This window comes from Caretta caretta, chromosome 23 (assembly GCF_965140235.1).
Source record: "Caretta caretta isolate rCarCar2 chromosome 23, rCarCar1.hap1, whole genome shotgun sequence".
In the NCBI taxonomy this organism is placed as follows: Eukaryota; Metazoa; Chordata; order Testudines; family Cheloniidae; genus Caretta; species Caretta caretta.
This window is the reverse complement of record NC_134228.1, coordinates 7,329,204-7,344,113: the sequence shown is the minus strand read 5'-3', so window position 1 is coordinate 7,344,113 and position 14,910 is coordinate 7,329,204. Positions and strand designations below refer to the sequence as shown.

The 14,910-nt window shown below is 65.1% G+C and overlaps 1 protein-coding gene across 4 annotated transcripts; it reads right to left on the bottom strand.

Moving 5' to 3' along the window:
* Positions 1-188: 188 nt before the first annotated feature.
* KLC3 (kinesin light chain 3) lies at positions 189-8,952 on the bottom strand. Of its 4 annotated transcripts, XM_048834356.2 has the most exons (13): positions 8,799-8,951; positions 7,368-7,647; positions 6,443-6,670; positions 6,028-6,106; positions 3,563-3,788; positions 3,131-3,218; positions 2,562-2,663; positions 2,312-2,485; positions 1,908-2,007; positions 1,692-1,735; positions 1,365-1,492; positions 733-805; positions 189-631 (listed from the first exon to the last, which is right to left on the bottom strand). In XM_048834356.2, exons 1-13 carry the CDS (start codon positions 8,855-8,857, stop codon positions 560-562), a joined length of 1,653 nt encoding a protein of 550 aa, XP_048690313.1. In that variant the 5' UTR covers positions 8,858-8,951; the 3' UTR covers positions 189-559. The 4 variants fall into 4 exon arrangements, with proteins under 4 accessions (XP_048690313.1, XP_048690311.1, XP_048690314.1 ...); XM_048834354.2 differs by having other exon boundaries at positions 189-805; positions 8,799-8,952; XM_048834357.2 differs by having other exon boundaries at positions 189-805; positions 8,725-8,926.
* Between the last annotated feature and the right edge of the window lie 5,958 nt (positions 8,953-14,910).

The window sequence follows — 14,910 nt, the reverse complement described above, 5'->3', positions numbered from 1 at the left end:
CCTGCATTGCAGCTGGGTCCCTGCACTGCATCATGAGTCTGGGCATCTCCTGCTGCTCAGGGGTGGGGCTGGTATTCCTCTGGCCTGGGGGAGGGGGTTAACAGTGCCAGCCTGCTGCTTCTCAGAGGGGCCAGGGGAGCTTTTCCTCCTCCCAGGGTTGAGCCCTGACACAGACCCAGAGCCAGCAGTCAGCAAACACCTTTATTCAGGTTGTGCTTGTTCTGCTCTCACCTACCATGTCCTATAAATAGAATAAATAGCAAGCCCTGGCCCCTGCAATCTGGGGGCAGTTAAGACAGCTGGAGCAGGGCCAGGCCAAGCCCCATGGCTTCCTGAGAAAGAGCAGCCCAGCAGGGGGTAGGCATTGGCTTGGTGTCTCCTAGTTGAGGGGGGCACATTCACTGCATCCACTGAGGTCCAACGAGGGGGCTGGCTGGGCTGCAGCCAGCAGTGCCCATTGCTCTGTACACCCTGCTCCCTGGAGGGTTAACGGGCAGGCTGCGGGGGGGCCAGGAGCAAGCAGAGCTGAGACTCCAGCTGGCCTGGTCGGGCCGGTACCTCAGCCCGCACTGGAGAGAGAGCTGCTGGGGGAGAGGTTCTGGCTGCTGGCGCTCAGGTTCCTGCTGGGCACCTGCGGAGAAAGAATAAAGGGGAGCAGAGAGTTAAGGGGTCCTGGGCCAGGAACCCCACTGCCAGGGTCGCAGCTGCTGGGGCCTTGGGACCAGTTCTCACCGCTGGGGAAGCTGCTGGCACTGGTGGCCTCTCGCCCGCATGCAGGACATTCAGGGAGCTGGCGCGTTTCATCCTGCAGGAGAGAGCGTGAGGTGAACACCCAGAGTTGCTGCATGCAGGTATCACACCCTCCGTGCCACGGCTCTTGCCCAGGGGCTGGTCAACACAGCGCAAGGGCTAGAGCCTTCGCTGTGGGGCACGGAATTAACACCTGGCAACAAGGTGCCAGCAAAACAGCCGAGCAAGCTGCTGGGAAATGAGCCCTGGCTGCTGAGGGTAACCCCAGGCAGAACAGACCTGGGGTTGGACAGGTCTCCCCCATGCTCCCAGGAAAGCATTTGTACTCTGCCAAGCCAGGGTCACCCCCTGGAATGGATTAGACATAGCTGGGGGCTCTGCTCCAGGCCCCCCCCCCGCCCCCAGGTAGCACACAAATGAGTGCGGTAACTAGTGACAGGCCAGGGCAGCTCTACAGAGCAGTGGGCTAGCAGGGGCAGCTGCCTTGGGCCAAGGAGCACTTCAACTGCCAGGTGCAGCTGTGCCCCTGGGAACCAGCGACTCCAGCAAGGATGTGGGGGCCTGGTGGAAGAGCGCTGGGCCCCTTGCTGGAGCTGGGGGGAGGAGCCCCTTACCCAGGGTTGGGGTCGATGGGCTGGAAGCTCTCGCCTTTCAGCCGGGAGACAAGCTTCTCGCTGCCACGCCGGATGGACTCCCGCAGCTTGGAGAAGGAGCTGCTCCGGTTCACATGGCCCATGGCATCCTGGGGGAGACAGAGGTGGTGGGGTGTGCAGAGCTCCCAGCAGGGAGGGGCTGCAGCCCCCCCTGGATCCCAGGCCAGCTCATCCCCATGCAAGCCCTGCTGTACTGACTCCCTGGGCCTGGCCTCTGCACGCTCGGCTCTCCCACTGCAGCCCTCTCTGATCTCTCCCTCCCCACCCTGCACGGATCTTGGTGCTTACCTGGCTCAGAGGGTCTGCACTGCTCTGGCCTGCTGCGGGGTCACCTGGACAAGAGAGGTGATGAAGAGAAACGGCACTGAGACCCTGCCCCCAAAGCCCCCCTCTCCTGGCAATAAACCGGCCCCAGAGAAAGAGTCCCCCGACCCCCCTGCCCGCACACAGCTCAGCCCTGTCCCTGGGCAGCCTCCCACCCACAGAGGAGCCAAGCGGCCTCACCATGGCGGGCAGCTGCCAGCTCCTTGTCATGTGAGGTGAGGATCTCCTTGTACAGCTCCTCGGCCTGCTGGTACTTGCCCTGCTTCAGGTAGGAGGAGGCCTGGTGGGAAGGGGAGTGTTACCAGGGGCAGCTCTCATTCACCCAGCGCTGCTGCCAGCGGCCCCTGGTTCCTGGGCTGGATTCCTGTCCCCCCCCCCCCCCCGCCCCCCAAAGGCCAGGCCAGGGACCAGGGGCAGTTTAGCCCTTCCTGTGCAGTGCCACCCACACATGCTGCAATTGCAGAAAGGCAAATCCCCCAGCCCTGCAGCCAGCCACCAGGGAGCCCCCCAGAGCTGCACCCCAGACCCTCCCCCAGGAGCAATCGTGGGCCCTGCCCCCACACCTAGCAACCCTCCCCCCTCACCAGGTTGTTCTTGGTCTTGGCCACGTTGGGGTCGTGGGGGCCCAGCTGGCTCTGGTAGATGTGCAGCGCCCGCTCGTAGTAGCGCTCCACCTCCTCGAACTTGCCCTGGTTCTGGCACAGCAGGGCCAGGTTGTTGAGCTGCTTGGCCACGTCGGGGTGCGTGGTGCCCAGGACCTGCCCGGGACGGGAGGGAGAGCGTCAGGGCCGGGGCCGGGGCCGTGTGTCGCAGCACTCGCCAGCGCGGCCTTACCTTCTCGCGGATCTCCAGCGCCCGCTTGCACAGCGGCTCCGCTTCCTTGTACTTGCCCCGCTTGCCATACAGCACGGCCAGGTTGTTCAGGGTGGCGGCTACCTGTGCGGGGAGGGGGCAGCATTAGGGCGCAGATGCACTGGCAAGGAGACGAGTCTCCCCCCACAGACGCTCCAGCCCCCCCACTCCCAGCAGGGGGCACTATGTTGGGGGCTCCCAGCTACTCCAGCCTGGCCTCTCCCATTAGGGGGCACTGTGGGGGTGGGGCAGACACTGGCTGTGAGGGGGAGCTCCTGGCTATTCTAGCCCCCACCCCACCCCCCAGCAGTGGGGAGCGGGGCAGGCTGGTGGGGGGCTCTCCCGCTGCACGCTATGGGCAGTGGCTGGTGATGGACTCGTCTCCAGAGAAGGATTCAGGGCCTGTGCTTGGAAACCCTGCTGGACCCAAGGGACCAAGAGCCACTGGGATGGGAGAGGCCCCTCCCCCTTTCCAGCAGCCTTTGGGGGACCCACTGTCCCAGGATATCTGATCCAGGGAGCCCCCCCCACCCCACCCCTCTGGCACTCACCGCCGGGTGCTCCACACCCAAGGCCTGCTCCCGGATGTCCAGCGCATCATTCAGCAGGTCCGTGGCCTCCTTGTACTTGTTCTGGTCCCTGCAGCAGGGCAGACAGCAGCGGTGTCACCTGGGAGCTTGGCCCACCCTCACCTCACCTGGACCCCCGGCCCCTGCCCAGAGACCCGCCAGGCCCAGGGCAGGGAGCCTGGAACCCCTCCCAGCCCGGGCCACAGGCCACTAGCCACGCGGGGCAAAGCCCCAGGCCTCGGCCCGCCTCTCTCTGCCCCTGGCGCTGCCAGCGTCCTTCAGGGCTGGAGGCAGCTCTGCCATATGCCTGGCTGGGGGTCTCGGAGCCCCAGGGGGCTACACCATGCACCAGCCAGGAGCCCGTGGGGGAGGAGACCCACGGGCAGGCGCCGCCCCGCCGGCCGCAGCCCTCACCTGTACACCAGCGCCAGGATGTTGAGCATGGTGGCCACGTCAGGGTGGCCGTGCCCAGAGCTCTTCTCCAGGTCCTCCAGCGCCTGTTTGCAGAGTGGCACAGCGACCTCGTAGCGCCCCTGCGAGGCGTACTGGATCACCAGATTGTGCAGCGTTCGCAGGCGGGCCGGGATCTCGTAGCCGCCCTGCTGTGCCGCTTCCATGGCCGTGCTGGTCGGCTGCCTCCCTGCAGAGAGCCCCAGTGACGGGTGGCGCCCGCGAGCCCCCGGACTCGACCGCCCAGTTCAGGGACGACCCACCAGGGCTGACCCAGGGCCAGCGCTACGGCCTGCGGGGGCCACCCCCAGGGCCTAGCGCAGCTGGAGGAGCCTGGGCGAAGACCCTCACCCCCCGCGGCAGGGTGCCCCCCCATCCTGACTCCATCCCCTCAGCTCTGCAATGAGCCTAGCCCCGGGGGCACTGAGCCCAGCCCTGAGCAGAAGCAAGAACCAGGCATTGGCCCACGAAGTGGGCTGCTGTGGGGGTCGCCCTCACCCAGCTCCCCAACTATGGGGCTGAGTCAGCAGAGGCCTCCACGCTCCAGGGCTCTCTTCTCCCCACCCTCACTGATCAACCTCACCGCCTGGGCCACCTCCTTCCCTGCACCGACCCACCTCTCCTCCCTGGGTCCCCTTCCCCTCTTACACCCCCCCCACCTCTCCCACCACCCTGAGCCCCCTTCCCCTTCTACACTCCCCCACCAACCCCACTTCTCCCACCCTCACCAACTCTGCTCTCCCACCTGGGTCCCCTTCCCTTCCTACATCCCACCACCGACCCTCTTCTCCCCTACCCCCACCAACTCCACTTCTCCCATCCCTGGGCTCCCTTCCCCTGCCCTCCCCAATTCTTGTCTCCTCCCTGGGTCCCCTTCCCCTCCCGTACACCTATCCCCACACTCCTCTTGCCCCAGGGGCCCCTTTCTCCCTCCACCACCCTCTCACCCACCGGTCCCCTTCACCTACCCCACCCCGACACTGGCCCGCCTCTCATGCCTGGCTCACTGCCCCAGGGTCCTGGACTCAGCAACTGGAGCCGGGTGGATGCTCCAGTCGCAGGCTGGGCTGGGCTCCGGGGACTTTGTAAAAGCCCATTGGGGGGTGGCAGTGAAAATGTTAACCCCCTTGGTGCCAGGAGGCAGCTGTCTCTAGGGGTGTGGGCAGGCGAGGGGCATCATGGGGAACATGCAGAGGAGCCCTTCCGCCCCTGCGCAGGGGTCTGGCTGGCGGGGAGCCCCCAGGGTTTGAGGCAGATGTGGGGCTGCTCTGTGAAGGGCAGCAGGGACAGCTGCAGGGCATCACCACACAGATGGGCCGGCTCGGGGGGGGGGGGGTGCTGTAAGAAAACCAGCCGGAAGGTGGCCTGGAAGGAGTCACCCCACTGCAAACCGTAGGGGGCTGCTAAGAGCCAGTGGGCAGCTGGGGATGGCCTGGTGGGAATGGCTGGGTAGAGGGGACTCTCCGGGGCTGCTGGTGCAGGCGCCCGTGGGGTGTGTAGAGAAGCTGGGCCTGCCCAGGTTAGGATGGGGCAGGAGGGCACACAGAAGGCCGGGCAAGGTGGGGCAGGAGGACAGGAGTGCAGGGTGGGCGGGGGCGGGTGCACAGGAGGGCAGGCAGACAGGCAGAATGGGGAAGGACAGGCAGAGTGGGTGCACAGGAGGCCGGGCAGGTGCATGGCTAGGCCAGGGAGGTGGGCAGCAGGACAGGTAGGGCGGGTGCACAGGAGGGCAGATAGGTGGGTGGCTAGGCTAAGCAAGTGGGCAATGTGGGGCAGGAGGACAGGCGGGGTGGATGCACAGGAGGGTGGGCAGACAGGCGGGTTGGCAGTGCGGGGCAGCAGGACAGGCAGGGCAGGTGCACAGAAGGGTAGTCAGACAGGCGGGCAGCGCAGGGCAGGAGGACAGGCAGGTGGGGCGGGAGAACAGGCGGGACGGGTGCACAGGAGGGTGGGCAGACAGGTGGGGCAGGGCAGGAGGAGGACAGGGCGGGTGCACAGGAGGGTGGGCAGACAGGTGGGCAGGGCAGGAGGAGGACAGGGCGGGTGCACAGGAGGGTGGGCAGACAGGTGGGCAGTGCAGGGCAGGAGGACAGGCGGGGCGGGAGCACAGGCGGGTGGGCAGTGCGGGGCAGGAGGACAGGCGGGCAGAGAGGCAGCGCATGGCAGGCGGGTTCAAACCTTCTCTCGGTGCTTTGTTCCCGCAGTTACCATTAAACCTTGCTGCTGGGGGCAGACGGCCGGGTCGCTGCCTTTCCCCCCCACCCCGTCCATGGCAGAACCGAGGGGCTGAGCCCGTTGGACCCACTGGCTCAGCGCCTGGGCAGACAGCAGGGAGCCTGGGGTGCACTCAGAGAGCTGAGGGGCAGCGAGCCAGCCCCGAACCTACAGCCCACAGCCCGCTCCCCAGGCAGGAGCCCCCTGGCACGTACCCTGTCGCTGCTCATCCTCGTCGCTGGCAAACAGGGAGGCCAGGCTATCCTTCCGCGGACGGGCCTTGTCCTTTTCCAGCTGAGGGTACAGGGGGAAGGCAGCTGGGGCCAAGCATTCCCACCCCACAGCCCAGCACCTGGGCTCCCCCACCGCATCCCCCGATCATCCCCCCAGGCTCCTCCCTGCCCGAGGCTTCAGCCAGCGAAGTGGAGGCTGAGGAGGGGAGCCGGGCCTGTGCAGCTGGGGAGGGGGTCTGGGCCTCACCTGCTCCTCTCCCTCCCCTCCCCCTTGCCAACCAGGGGGGCCCAGGCCTCACTTGCTCCTCTCCATTCTCCCCCCACCAGCTAGGGGGGGTCCGGGCCCCACCTGCTCCTCTCCCTCCCCTCCCCTACAACCAGGAGGTCCAGGCCGCACCTGCTCCTCCTTGGTGTCATACTGCTTCAGCTGGTTCATGAACTCCAGATGTTTCTTCTCCTCCTCCAGCTGCGCCACCATCTCCTCGCTCTGCTGCAGCCGCAGTTGGGTCCCCGCCAGCTCCTCCCGCAGCCACAGGTTCTCCTGGCAGAGCCTCTTCACCTGCGCCCGCAGCTTCTGCTTCTCGGCCTCCAGCGCCCCGATGTGGGACGACAGTGCGATCATCATCTGGGCAGGGCAGGGCACGGCTCAGCAGGGAAACCCCCTCGTCTGCCGCGCTGGCCACCCCCCAGGAGAGGCTGGGATGGCCGGGAGCTCCCCACAGCCCACCTCCTGCCCCACAGCCCAGAGCGCCCGCTGCTGGGAGAGAATGGGATGGCTGGGAGCTCTCCCCATAGCCAGCGCCTCTACCCCGCTCTCCACAGCGCCCCCTACTGGGAGAAGCCGGGACTGGGATAGCCAGGAGTTCCCCACAGCCACCACTCCCCCCCCCACAGCGCCCCCTACTGGGAGAAGCCAGGACTGGGATAGCCAGGAGTTCCCCACACCCACCACTCCCCCCCCCCACAGCGCCCCCTACTGGGAGAAGCCAGGACTGGGATAGCCAGGAGTTCCCCACAGCCACCACTCCCCCCCCCACAGCGCCCCCTACTGGGAGAAGCCAGGACTGGGATAGCCAGGAGTTCCCCACAGCCACCACTCCCCCCCCCACAGCGCCCCCTACTGGGAGAAGCCAGGACTGGGATAAATAGGAGCTCCCCTACAGCCACCGCTCTGCTCCACCCCCACAGCGCCCCCTACTGGGAGAGGCTGGGCCTGGAGTAGCTGAGAGCTCCCCCCACATCCGTGCTCCTGTTGCCAGATGCCCTTCCCTTGTTCGCAGCCCCTCTGCCGCACAGGGGCACTGGCCCAGCACAGCCGGTACCTTTGCCTCGCCAAGCCCCAGCTCAATCCCCTCCAGGGACTTGCGGACGAGGTCGTACTTCTCCTCCAGGAGCTGCAGGGCCCGGCTGCCCGGGGGCTCCTCCTGCCCATGGCCCTGGATCAGGGCCTCCTGCAGCTGCTGCGAGATGCCCGTGTTTTCGCTCCGCAGTGCCTCCAGCCCCTTCACCACCTGCCTTGTGCCAGCGATGATGTCATCTGCCGTCATCCTCCCCGGCTGGCCCTCGCCGACCGCCACCATCAGGGACATGGTGCAGCTGAGCCTGCAAGGAGAGGGCGCCCTGAGTGCTGGCATCCTCCGCCCCTGGCCAAGGCGCTCCTGAGCCCCTCAGCCCTGGAGCCGGCAGCCCCGCCGGACGGATGACCTGCCCAAAGTGGGGTGTCCATGGCCAGGACAGGCTGTGAGCCCTCCTCCTTCCAAGCGTGGGACTTGGGGCAGGCGGGGTGGTTCGGAGGGACAGGCACCTCCAGGGTGACCCCTGTCTCCAGGGAGGCGACACGGGGGGGTGGGGGCTGACACAGTGGCACCGGGGGCAGCATGGAAGGCCAGACAGGGGAGCATATGGGAGGAGTCCAAGCTGCAGAGGAGCAGACACGTTCCTGACTCTCAGCCTCGGCTTGTGCCCACAGGGACCACGACTCGCCGCCCCCGATGCCCAAAGGCTTGGGGTGACTCGGGGCCCGCCTGAGCAGGGCGGGGCCCAGAGCTGCGAAAGGGCCCCAGCTCGCTGGCAGCTGGGGGCGGGAGGGGCGCACGTTGGGCGCCGCGTTCCTCCCCGCCCCAAGAACCAGTCCCGCCGGCCTGACGCGGAGCGAGGGCGCCTGCACCGCCCGGCACGGCACGGCCCGGCCTGCGGCCCGGCGGGCACGGGCAGGGCACACGCGTGAGCAGCACACCCCGCCCGGGCACAAGCACAAGGCGCCCCCCGCACTCCAGCCACAGCGCGCACGCGGCACGCACCTGCCCGCGTCACCCCCCCGGGGCACCCCCTGCACAGCTGAGTGCCAAGGCGGCAGGCACGGCGTCACCCCGCCGTGTGGCGTGCACCGCTGTATGGGAATACAACACGCACACGCGGCCCGCGCACGGGCACACACCCGGGGTGCACACGCGGCCCGTGCACGCGCACACGCTGGCTGCGTGCCCGCCCCGCACGGCTGCCCGCTGGAAGCACGGACACGCGTGGCGCACACCCGGCTCCAGCCCCGTCCTGCGCTCGGGCCGCTGCCGCGGGGGCTGCGACCTGCGCGGCCGGTTCCCGGAGCGGCCTCTGCCCCGCCCCGGCCGGCGCGTCCCTGGAGCCCAGCGCCGCCGAGCCCCCTGCCCCGCCGGGACCCACCTGCCAGCCGGGCCGGAGCACCCGCCGCCTGCGCCGCGCCCGGAGCCGCTGCCCTCCCGCGGCTCATCGCTCACCTGCCGCTGCTATGGGCGGCGCCCACAATGCACCGGACTCCACCCCCTCCCGGGGCCATCTTGGGCGGGGCGGCCCCCCCACGGCAGAGGGGAGCGGGGCCCCCTTCCCCGGCGCCGGGCCTGAGCCCAGCGACGTCCCCCTTGCACTCCCGGTGGTGATCTGGGGCCTGCCAGGAGCTGCTGTAAGTTAGAGCAGCCCCAGGGTGGCGCTGCCTTCTGCACCCCGCAGGCCTCCTGGGCAGGGAATAGCCACAGCGCAGTGCGCCCCGGCCGCGCCCCCGATCCGCCCCGCGTGGGCCCTGGGGGCAGGGAATAGCCACAGCGCAGTGCGCCCCGGCCGCGCCCCCGATCCGCCCCCCGTGGGCCCTGGGGGCAGGGAATAGCCACAGCGCAGTGCGCCCCGGCCGCGCCCCCGATCCGCCCCCCGTGCGCCCTGGGGTGCAGGGAATAGCCACAGCACAGTGCGCCCTGGCCACGCCCCCGATCCGCCCCCTATGGGCCCTGGGGTGCAGGGAATAGCCACAGCGCAGTGCGCCCCGGCCGCGCCCCCGATCCGCCCCCCGTGCGCCCTGGGGGGCAGGGAATAGCCACAGCGCAGTGCGCCCTGGCCACGCCCCCGATCCGCCCCCTATGGACCCTGGGGGGCAGGGAATAGCCACAGCGCAGTGCGCCCTGGCCACGCCCCCGATCCGCCCCCTATGGGCCCTGGGGTGCAGGGAATAGCCACAGCACAGTGCGCCCTGGCCACGCCCCCGATCCGCCCCCTATGGGCCCTGGGGTGCAGGGAATAGCCACAGCGCAGTGTGCCCCGGCCGCGCCCCCGATCCGCCCCCTATGGGCCCTGGGGGGCAGGGAATAGCCACAGTGCAGTGTGCCCCGGCCGTGCCCCCGATCCGCCCCCCATGGGCCCTCGGGGGCAGGGAATAGCCACAGCACAGTGCGCCCCAGCCACGCCCCCGATCTGCCCCCCATGGGCCCTCGGGGGCAGGGAATAGCCACAGCACAGTGCGCCCCAGCCACGCCCCCGATCCGCCCCCTATGGGCTCTGGGGGGTAGGGAATAGCCACAGCGCAGTGCGCCCCGACCGCGCCCCCGATCCGCCCCCCGTGGGCCCTGGGGGGCAGGGAATAGCCACAGCGCAGTGCGCCCTGGCCACGCCTCCGATCCGCCCCCCATCGGCCCTGGGGGGCAGGGAATAGCCACAGTGCAGTGCGCCCTGGCCACGGCCCCGATCCGCCCCCCATCGGCCCTTGGGGGCAGGGAATAGCCACAGCACAGTGCGCCCTGGCCACGCCCGCGATCCGCCCCCCATCGGCCCTGGGGTGCAGGGAATAGCCACAGCACAGTGCGCCCTGGCCACGCCCCCGATCCGCCCCCCATCGGCCCTGGGGGGCAGGGAATAGCCACAGTGCAGTGCGCCCCGGCCGCGCCCCCGATCCGCCCCCCATGGGCCCTGGGGGGCAGGGAATAGCCACAGTGCAGTGCGCCCCGGCCGCGCCCCCGATCCGCCCCCCATGGGCCCTGGGGGGCAGGGAATAGCCACAGTGCAGTGCGCCCCGGCCGCGCCCCCGATCCGCCCCCCATGGGCCCTGGGGGGCAGGGAATAGCCACAGTGCAGTGCGCTCTGGCCACATGCCCCTCTGCCCCTTGTGGTGGGGCCTGGAAGCAGGGCCTGTGTGCGAGCTCCACCCTGGCAGACGGGTCCCTGTCTTCTGCCCCATTCAAGGCCCCTTTACATTTGCAGAAGGGCGTAGACGGGCTCGAGTGTAACAGACCTGGACCCACGTAACCTAGTCGCTCTCCAGCCAGTCACCTTCTGGTGGGGCAGCTCATTCTGCACGTTCAGACTGTGCCCATCACTGGGGCCTCTGGCCATGGGACCTGCTGCTCCGGGACTCCCCTGAAGAGCAGAGGCTGCTTGGTGGCCTGGCTGAGAAGGGGACCTGCCTCGTTCGCTCAGTGTCCTCAGGGCCACTGCCTGGTGTCCCGTGTCGCCTGTCCCGGGGCATAGGCAGACCCAGGAGAATCCACTGGCCTCCCTGGCCTGTGAGGCGGAGACGGGAGCGACGCCTCGGCCAGCGGCAGCCAGCAGCACGCCCTCGCTCGAGGGGCAGGAGCGCTGGCTGCACCTAGGAAGATGATGTCAGACAGATCTGCTGCCCTTGGACATGCATGGAAACTGTGGGCAGATCCCTGGCCAGCTCCGAGCAGCAGGATCCTGAGCTGAACTCACCTGGCTCCGAGCAGCTGTGAGACTTTGGGCAAACCCACGTGCTGCAAACACCTCAAGTCAAGCAGACTCCAGGTCATGGATCGTGGCAGGAGCCAGACCTAGGGGAAACCGCTCTGGGGCCACAAATGGGGGGTCCAGAACAGCTGCTGCTACCCCAGCGGCCCGCCCTCACCTCTTCTGGGGCTGCTTGCCACTGTGCTAGCATCATGCAGCTGGAGGAGTCATAGATACCAAAGGCAGACGGGACCACGGACAAGGACGAGCCTCCTGGGTCCTGTTGTTGCTGCTTGTAGCAGGGCACCACCCAGGAGTCCCAGAAAGGATCTGGGCCCCATTGTGCTGGGCGCCACTGGGGGGCCGGGGGCAGAGGGGGATCGAGCACCCACCGGCGGCACCCAGCACCAGAAGAAGTTGGCGCCGATGCATCCAGGCATCTGCTACAACAGTAGTAGATCATTGTCCAGCAACAGAAGCTACACTTGGATCAATCAGAGAGTGATCCATTGACAACGTACTGGAAGAAGCAAAGACTTCCGTCCAGAAGTTGACTCATGAAGGCACTTATATTGACTCCTGAAGTGAAGGCAAGAAGTGTTTGTTAAGCCATCTGAAAAAGTACAACAGATTTGATTCTTACAGATCTACAAGAATTGGGGGGGGGGGGAGGGGGAGAGGGATAGCTCAGTGGTTTAAGCATTGGCCTGCTAAACCCAGGGTTGTGAGTTCAATCCTTGAGGGGGCTATTTAGGGATCTGGGCCAAAAAAAAATTGGGGATTGATCCTGCTTTGAGCAGGACTAGATACCTCCTGAGGTCCCTTCCAACCTTGATATTCTATGATTCTAACAGCGACTTCTGGATTCTACTCAACCTCTAACTCGCTTCTACAGATCCCTGTCTTATAAAACACGACACTTGAGTGGAGTGAGGTGCTGCCATGTGCTCAGGACAGAATAGAGAATTTGAACACAGAGTGGAATATCACACAGTGAACGACGTCTTCTTAACCTCTGAGGCTGGGACAAGAAGCGATGGGCTTAAATTGCAGCAAGGGCAGTTTAGGTTGGACTTTAGGAAAAACTTCCTAACTGTCAGGGTGGTTAAACACTGGAATAAATTGCCTAGGGAGGTTGTGGAATTTCATCATTGGGGATTTTTAAGAGCAGGTTAGACAAACGCCTGTCAGGGATGGCCTAGATAATTCTTAGTCCTGCCATGAGTGCAGGGCACTGGACTAGGTGACCTCTCAAAGTCCCTTCCAGTCCTAGGATTCTATGATTTGACTTCAGCTTCTTCTTTATCATCACTAGTGTCTCGACCCGATCTTTGTGCTATGTTTCCTGGGATGAAAGAAGTAGGAATTCATCTCTTGCTACTCCCAGTCACGAGAGCGACAGCTGAGCCGCCTTCTTCCTCATCGACTAGACTGTTGTGTTCTCAAATGCGTTGACTTCTTCCTGATCATGAGCATGTCATGAAGCATTGGAAGTACCAGACACCATAGGCGCCGACTTCTAATTGCGCCGGTGGGTGCTCGGCCCACCTCTGCCCCTGGCCCCGCCCCACACAGGCTCTGAGCCCCCAAACCCCTCTGGGACCCAGCTGCAAGCCGTTTGTCTCGTGACCCAGGGACTCAGGCTAGTTCCTCCCTGTCTGCTCCAGCCTTAAGTTGTGTTCGCGTTGAATGGAGAACCAGCAAAGCATCAATGTCACCTGCAGGACTCCAGGTCCTGGGAGCTCCTGCTCTGGCCTCGAGTTCCTGCACCCTGGCCTGAACACACCTAAGCTTGCCTGGGGTCCCAGCATGGCTTGACCAGGAGGGAGGAGTGCGGATGTGACAGTGGGACTGACTCACCAAGAGTCGCTTTCTTCTGACACTGAACAAGGAGCTCTGGTAGCAGAAGGACCCCGTCGTCCCCAGAGCTGCTGTCTCTGCTGTGCCCCAGAGCTCCTGCCTGCCCCGTCTCCTCCTGCCTGCCTGGGTCCGGGCACCGTGGACTTTGTCATGGGCTCAGGGCCAGGGCTTCTCCTCGGCCACACACCCTTTAAACTGCCCCCTTTAGGACAGAGCTTCGCCCCCACGGCTCTGGAGCAGCTCGGGGGTAGGGGGCAGGGCTGCAAGCGAGCCCCTGGTGTGTGACTGTGCAACTTGCCTGCCTCACATGGAAGGCAGGGGCTGGGTGGTGAAGTGAGGAAAGAGACGGAAGTGCCAAGCCGTGGAGGTGGAGAGACAGAGGACTTGGCCTGATGCCTGGGGAGGGAGCAGGGCATGCGGTGCAGGCCATGGCATGAGCTTTCGCTGAGGGAGGGGCCCACGCGCTGTTCGGGGGGAGTTGCCTCTGCCACAGCTTGCTGCGCTGACATCATGCCAGGCCCAGTGCCAGGATCGCCCAGTCCCAGGGCAACAACCCCACCCAGCTCCCTGGAGAGCTGCCCTATAAACCAGCCTGTCTTCTGCCCCGGCCTGACGTCAGCAGGGCCCTCCCAGAGGCTGTGCTCACGCCCTGCGGGCTGGGGTGGATCGGGGACACTGGCCGCAGCCCCTGCTCCCTGGGCCAGGCTGGCTAAGCCCCCTCCCCTCAGTCTGCCAGCCTGAAACCCCCCCTCTCCCCTCACCCTATGCAGAGTGATGCTGGCACTGGGGCAAATCTGGCCAGCAGGCAGCTTCCAGAGTGCCTGAGAGAGCGTGGTGGGGAGCCCCAGCTGGAGGGGCGGGGTGGGAGGGTGATGGGGCCTGGTGTGGTTGGGTTGGGGAGCCCAGCTGGGGCGGCGGGGGGTTGTGACATTCCCCTGGTGTTTTCTGGACCCGGTAGTCTGCTAGGTCACTCCAATCCTTGACTCTGGGAGCCAGCCTGACCCTGCTCTGCTGTGAGAACCCCCACTCCTGGGCTGTTCACGCACAGCCCCTGGCATGTAAGCTGCTCCCAGCTACTTGCAAGTGAATGACACTAGCCAATATCTCTGATCTCAGACTCAACCCTGGGAACCGCCGTCTTGCAGTGTCCAGTTATGCCCGCTGGACACTGGAAGCTTATATAAGTTCGTCAATTTAACAAAGAAATTGATACGTACCAGGCCTGTTTTCCCAAGGGGAGTCTCTGACACACTTCAAACCAAACACACTGCTTCAGGTAGAATAAACACCTTTATTAACTACAAAGATAGATTTTAAGGAATTATAAGTCAAAGCATAACAAGTCAGAGTGGTTACCAAAATAAAATATAAGCACGCAGGCTAAACTCTCAACCCTATTAGACTGGGCAGCAACTAGATTAAGCAGTTTTTCTCACCCCACTGGATGTTGCAGTCCTTAGTGTACAGGTTTGTTCCTTAAACCTGGGCCAATCTCCTGGGTTGGAGTCTTGTCTTCTTCTCAGTGTCCTGGTTGCTTGCAGCATAGGTGGGGCAGAAGAAGGGCCAGTATGTGTCCACTCTGTCTGTTTTATACTCTCAGTCCGTGTGCTTGTCGAACACAAGTTCAGGCATGTCTCTGGATCTAGACTGTTCTCAGTGATAGCGGATGACAGAACGAGGAGTAATGGTCTCAAGTTGCAGTGGGGGAGGTTTAGGTTGGATATTAGGAAAAACTTTTTCACTAGGAGGGTGATGAAACACTGGAATGCATTACCTAGGGAGGTGGTGGAATCTCCTTCCTTAGAAGTTTTTAAGGTCAGGCTTGACAAAGCCCTGGCTGGGATGATTTAACTGGGATTTGGTCCTGCTTCGAGCAGGGGGTTGGACTAGATGACCTTCTGGGGTCCCTTCCAACCCTGATATTCTATGATTCTGTGACTCTATGATCTTTCACAGCTGCCCCAGTGCACAGTGCCCTCATTTTCCCCAGCTGACGAGCCGTCTGGAAGCAGAGGCCAAGGGCAG

Coding starts and splice junctions, on each gene's coding strand:
- KLC3 (XM_048834354.2), bottom strand. CDS start 8,857: ATGGCCCCGGGAGGGGGTGGAGTCCGGTGCATTGTGGGCGCCGCCCAT. Junction 3,789..6,027: donor CGAGGATGAGCAGCGACAGG/GTACGTGCCAGG, acceptor GGCTCTCTGCAG/GGAGGCAGCCGACCAGCACG. Junction 2,008..2,311: donor CCAAGACCAAGAACAACCTG/GTGAGGGGGGAG, acceptor CCTTCCCACCAG/GCCTCCTCCTACCTGAAGCA.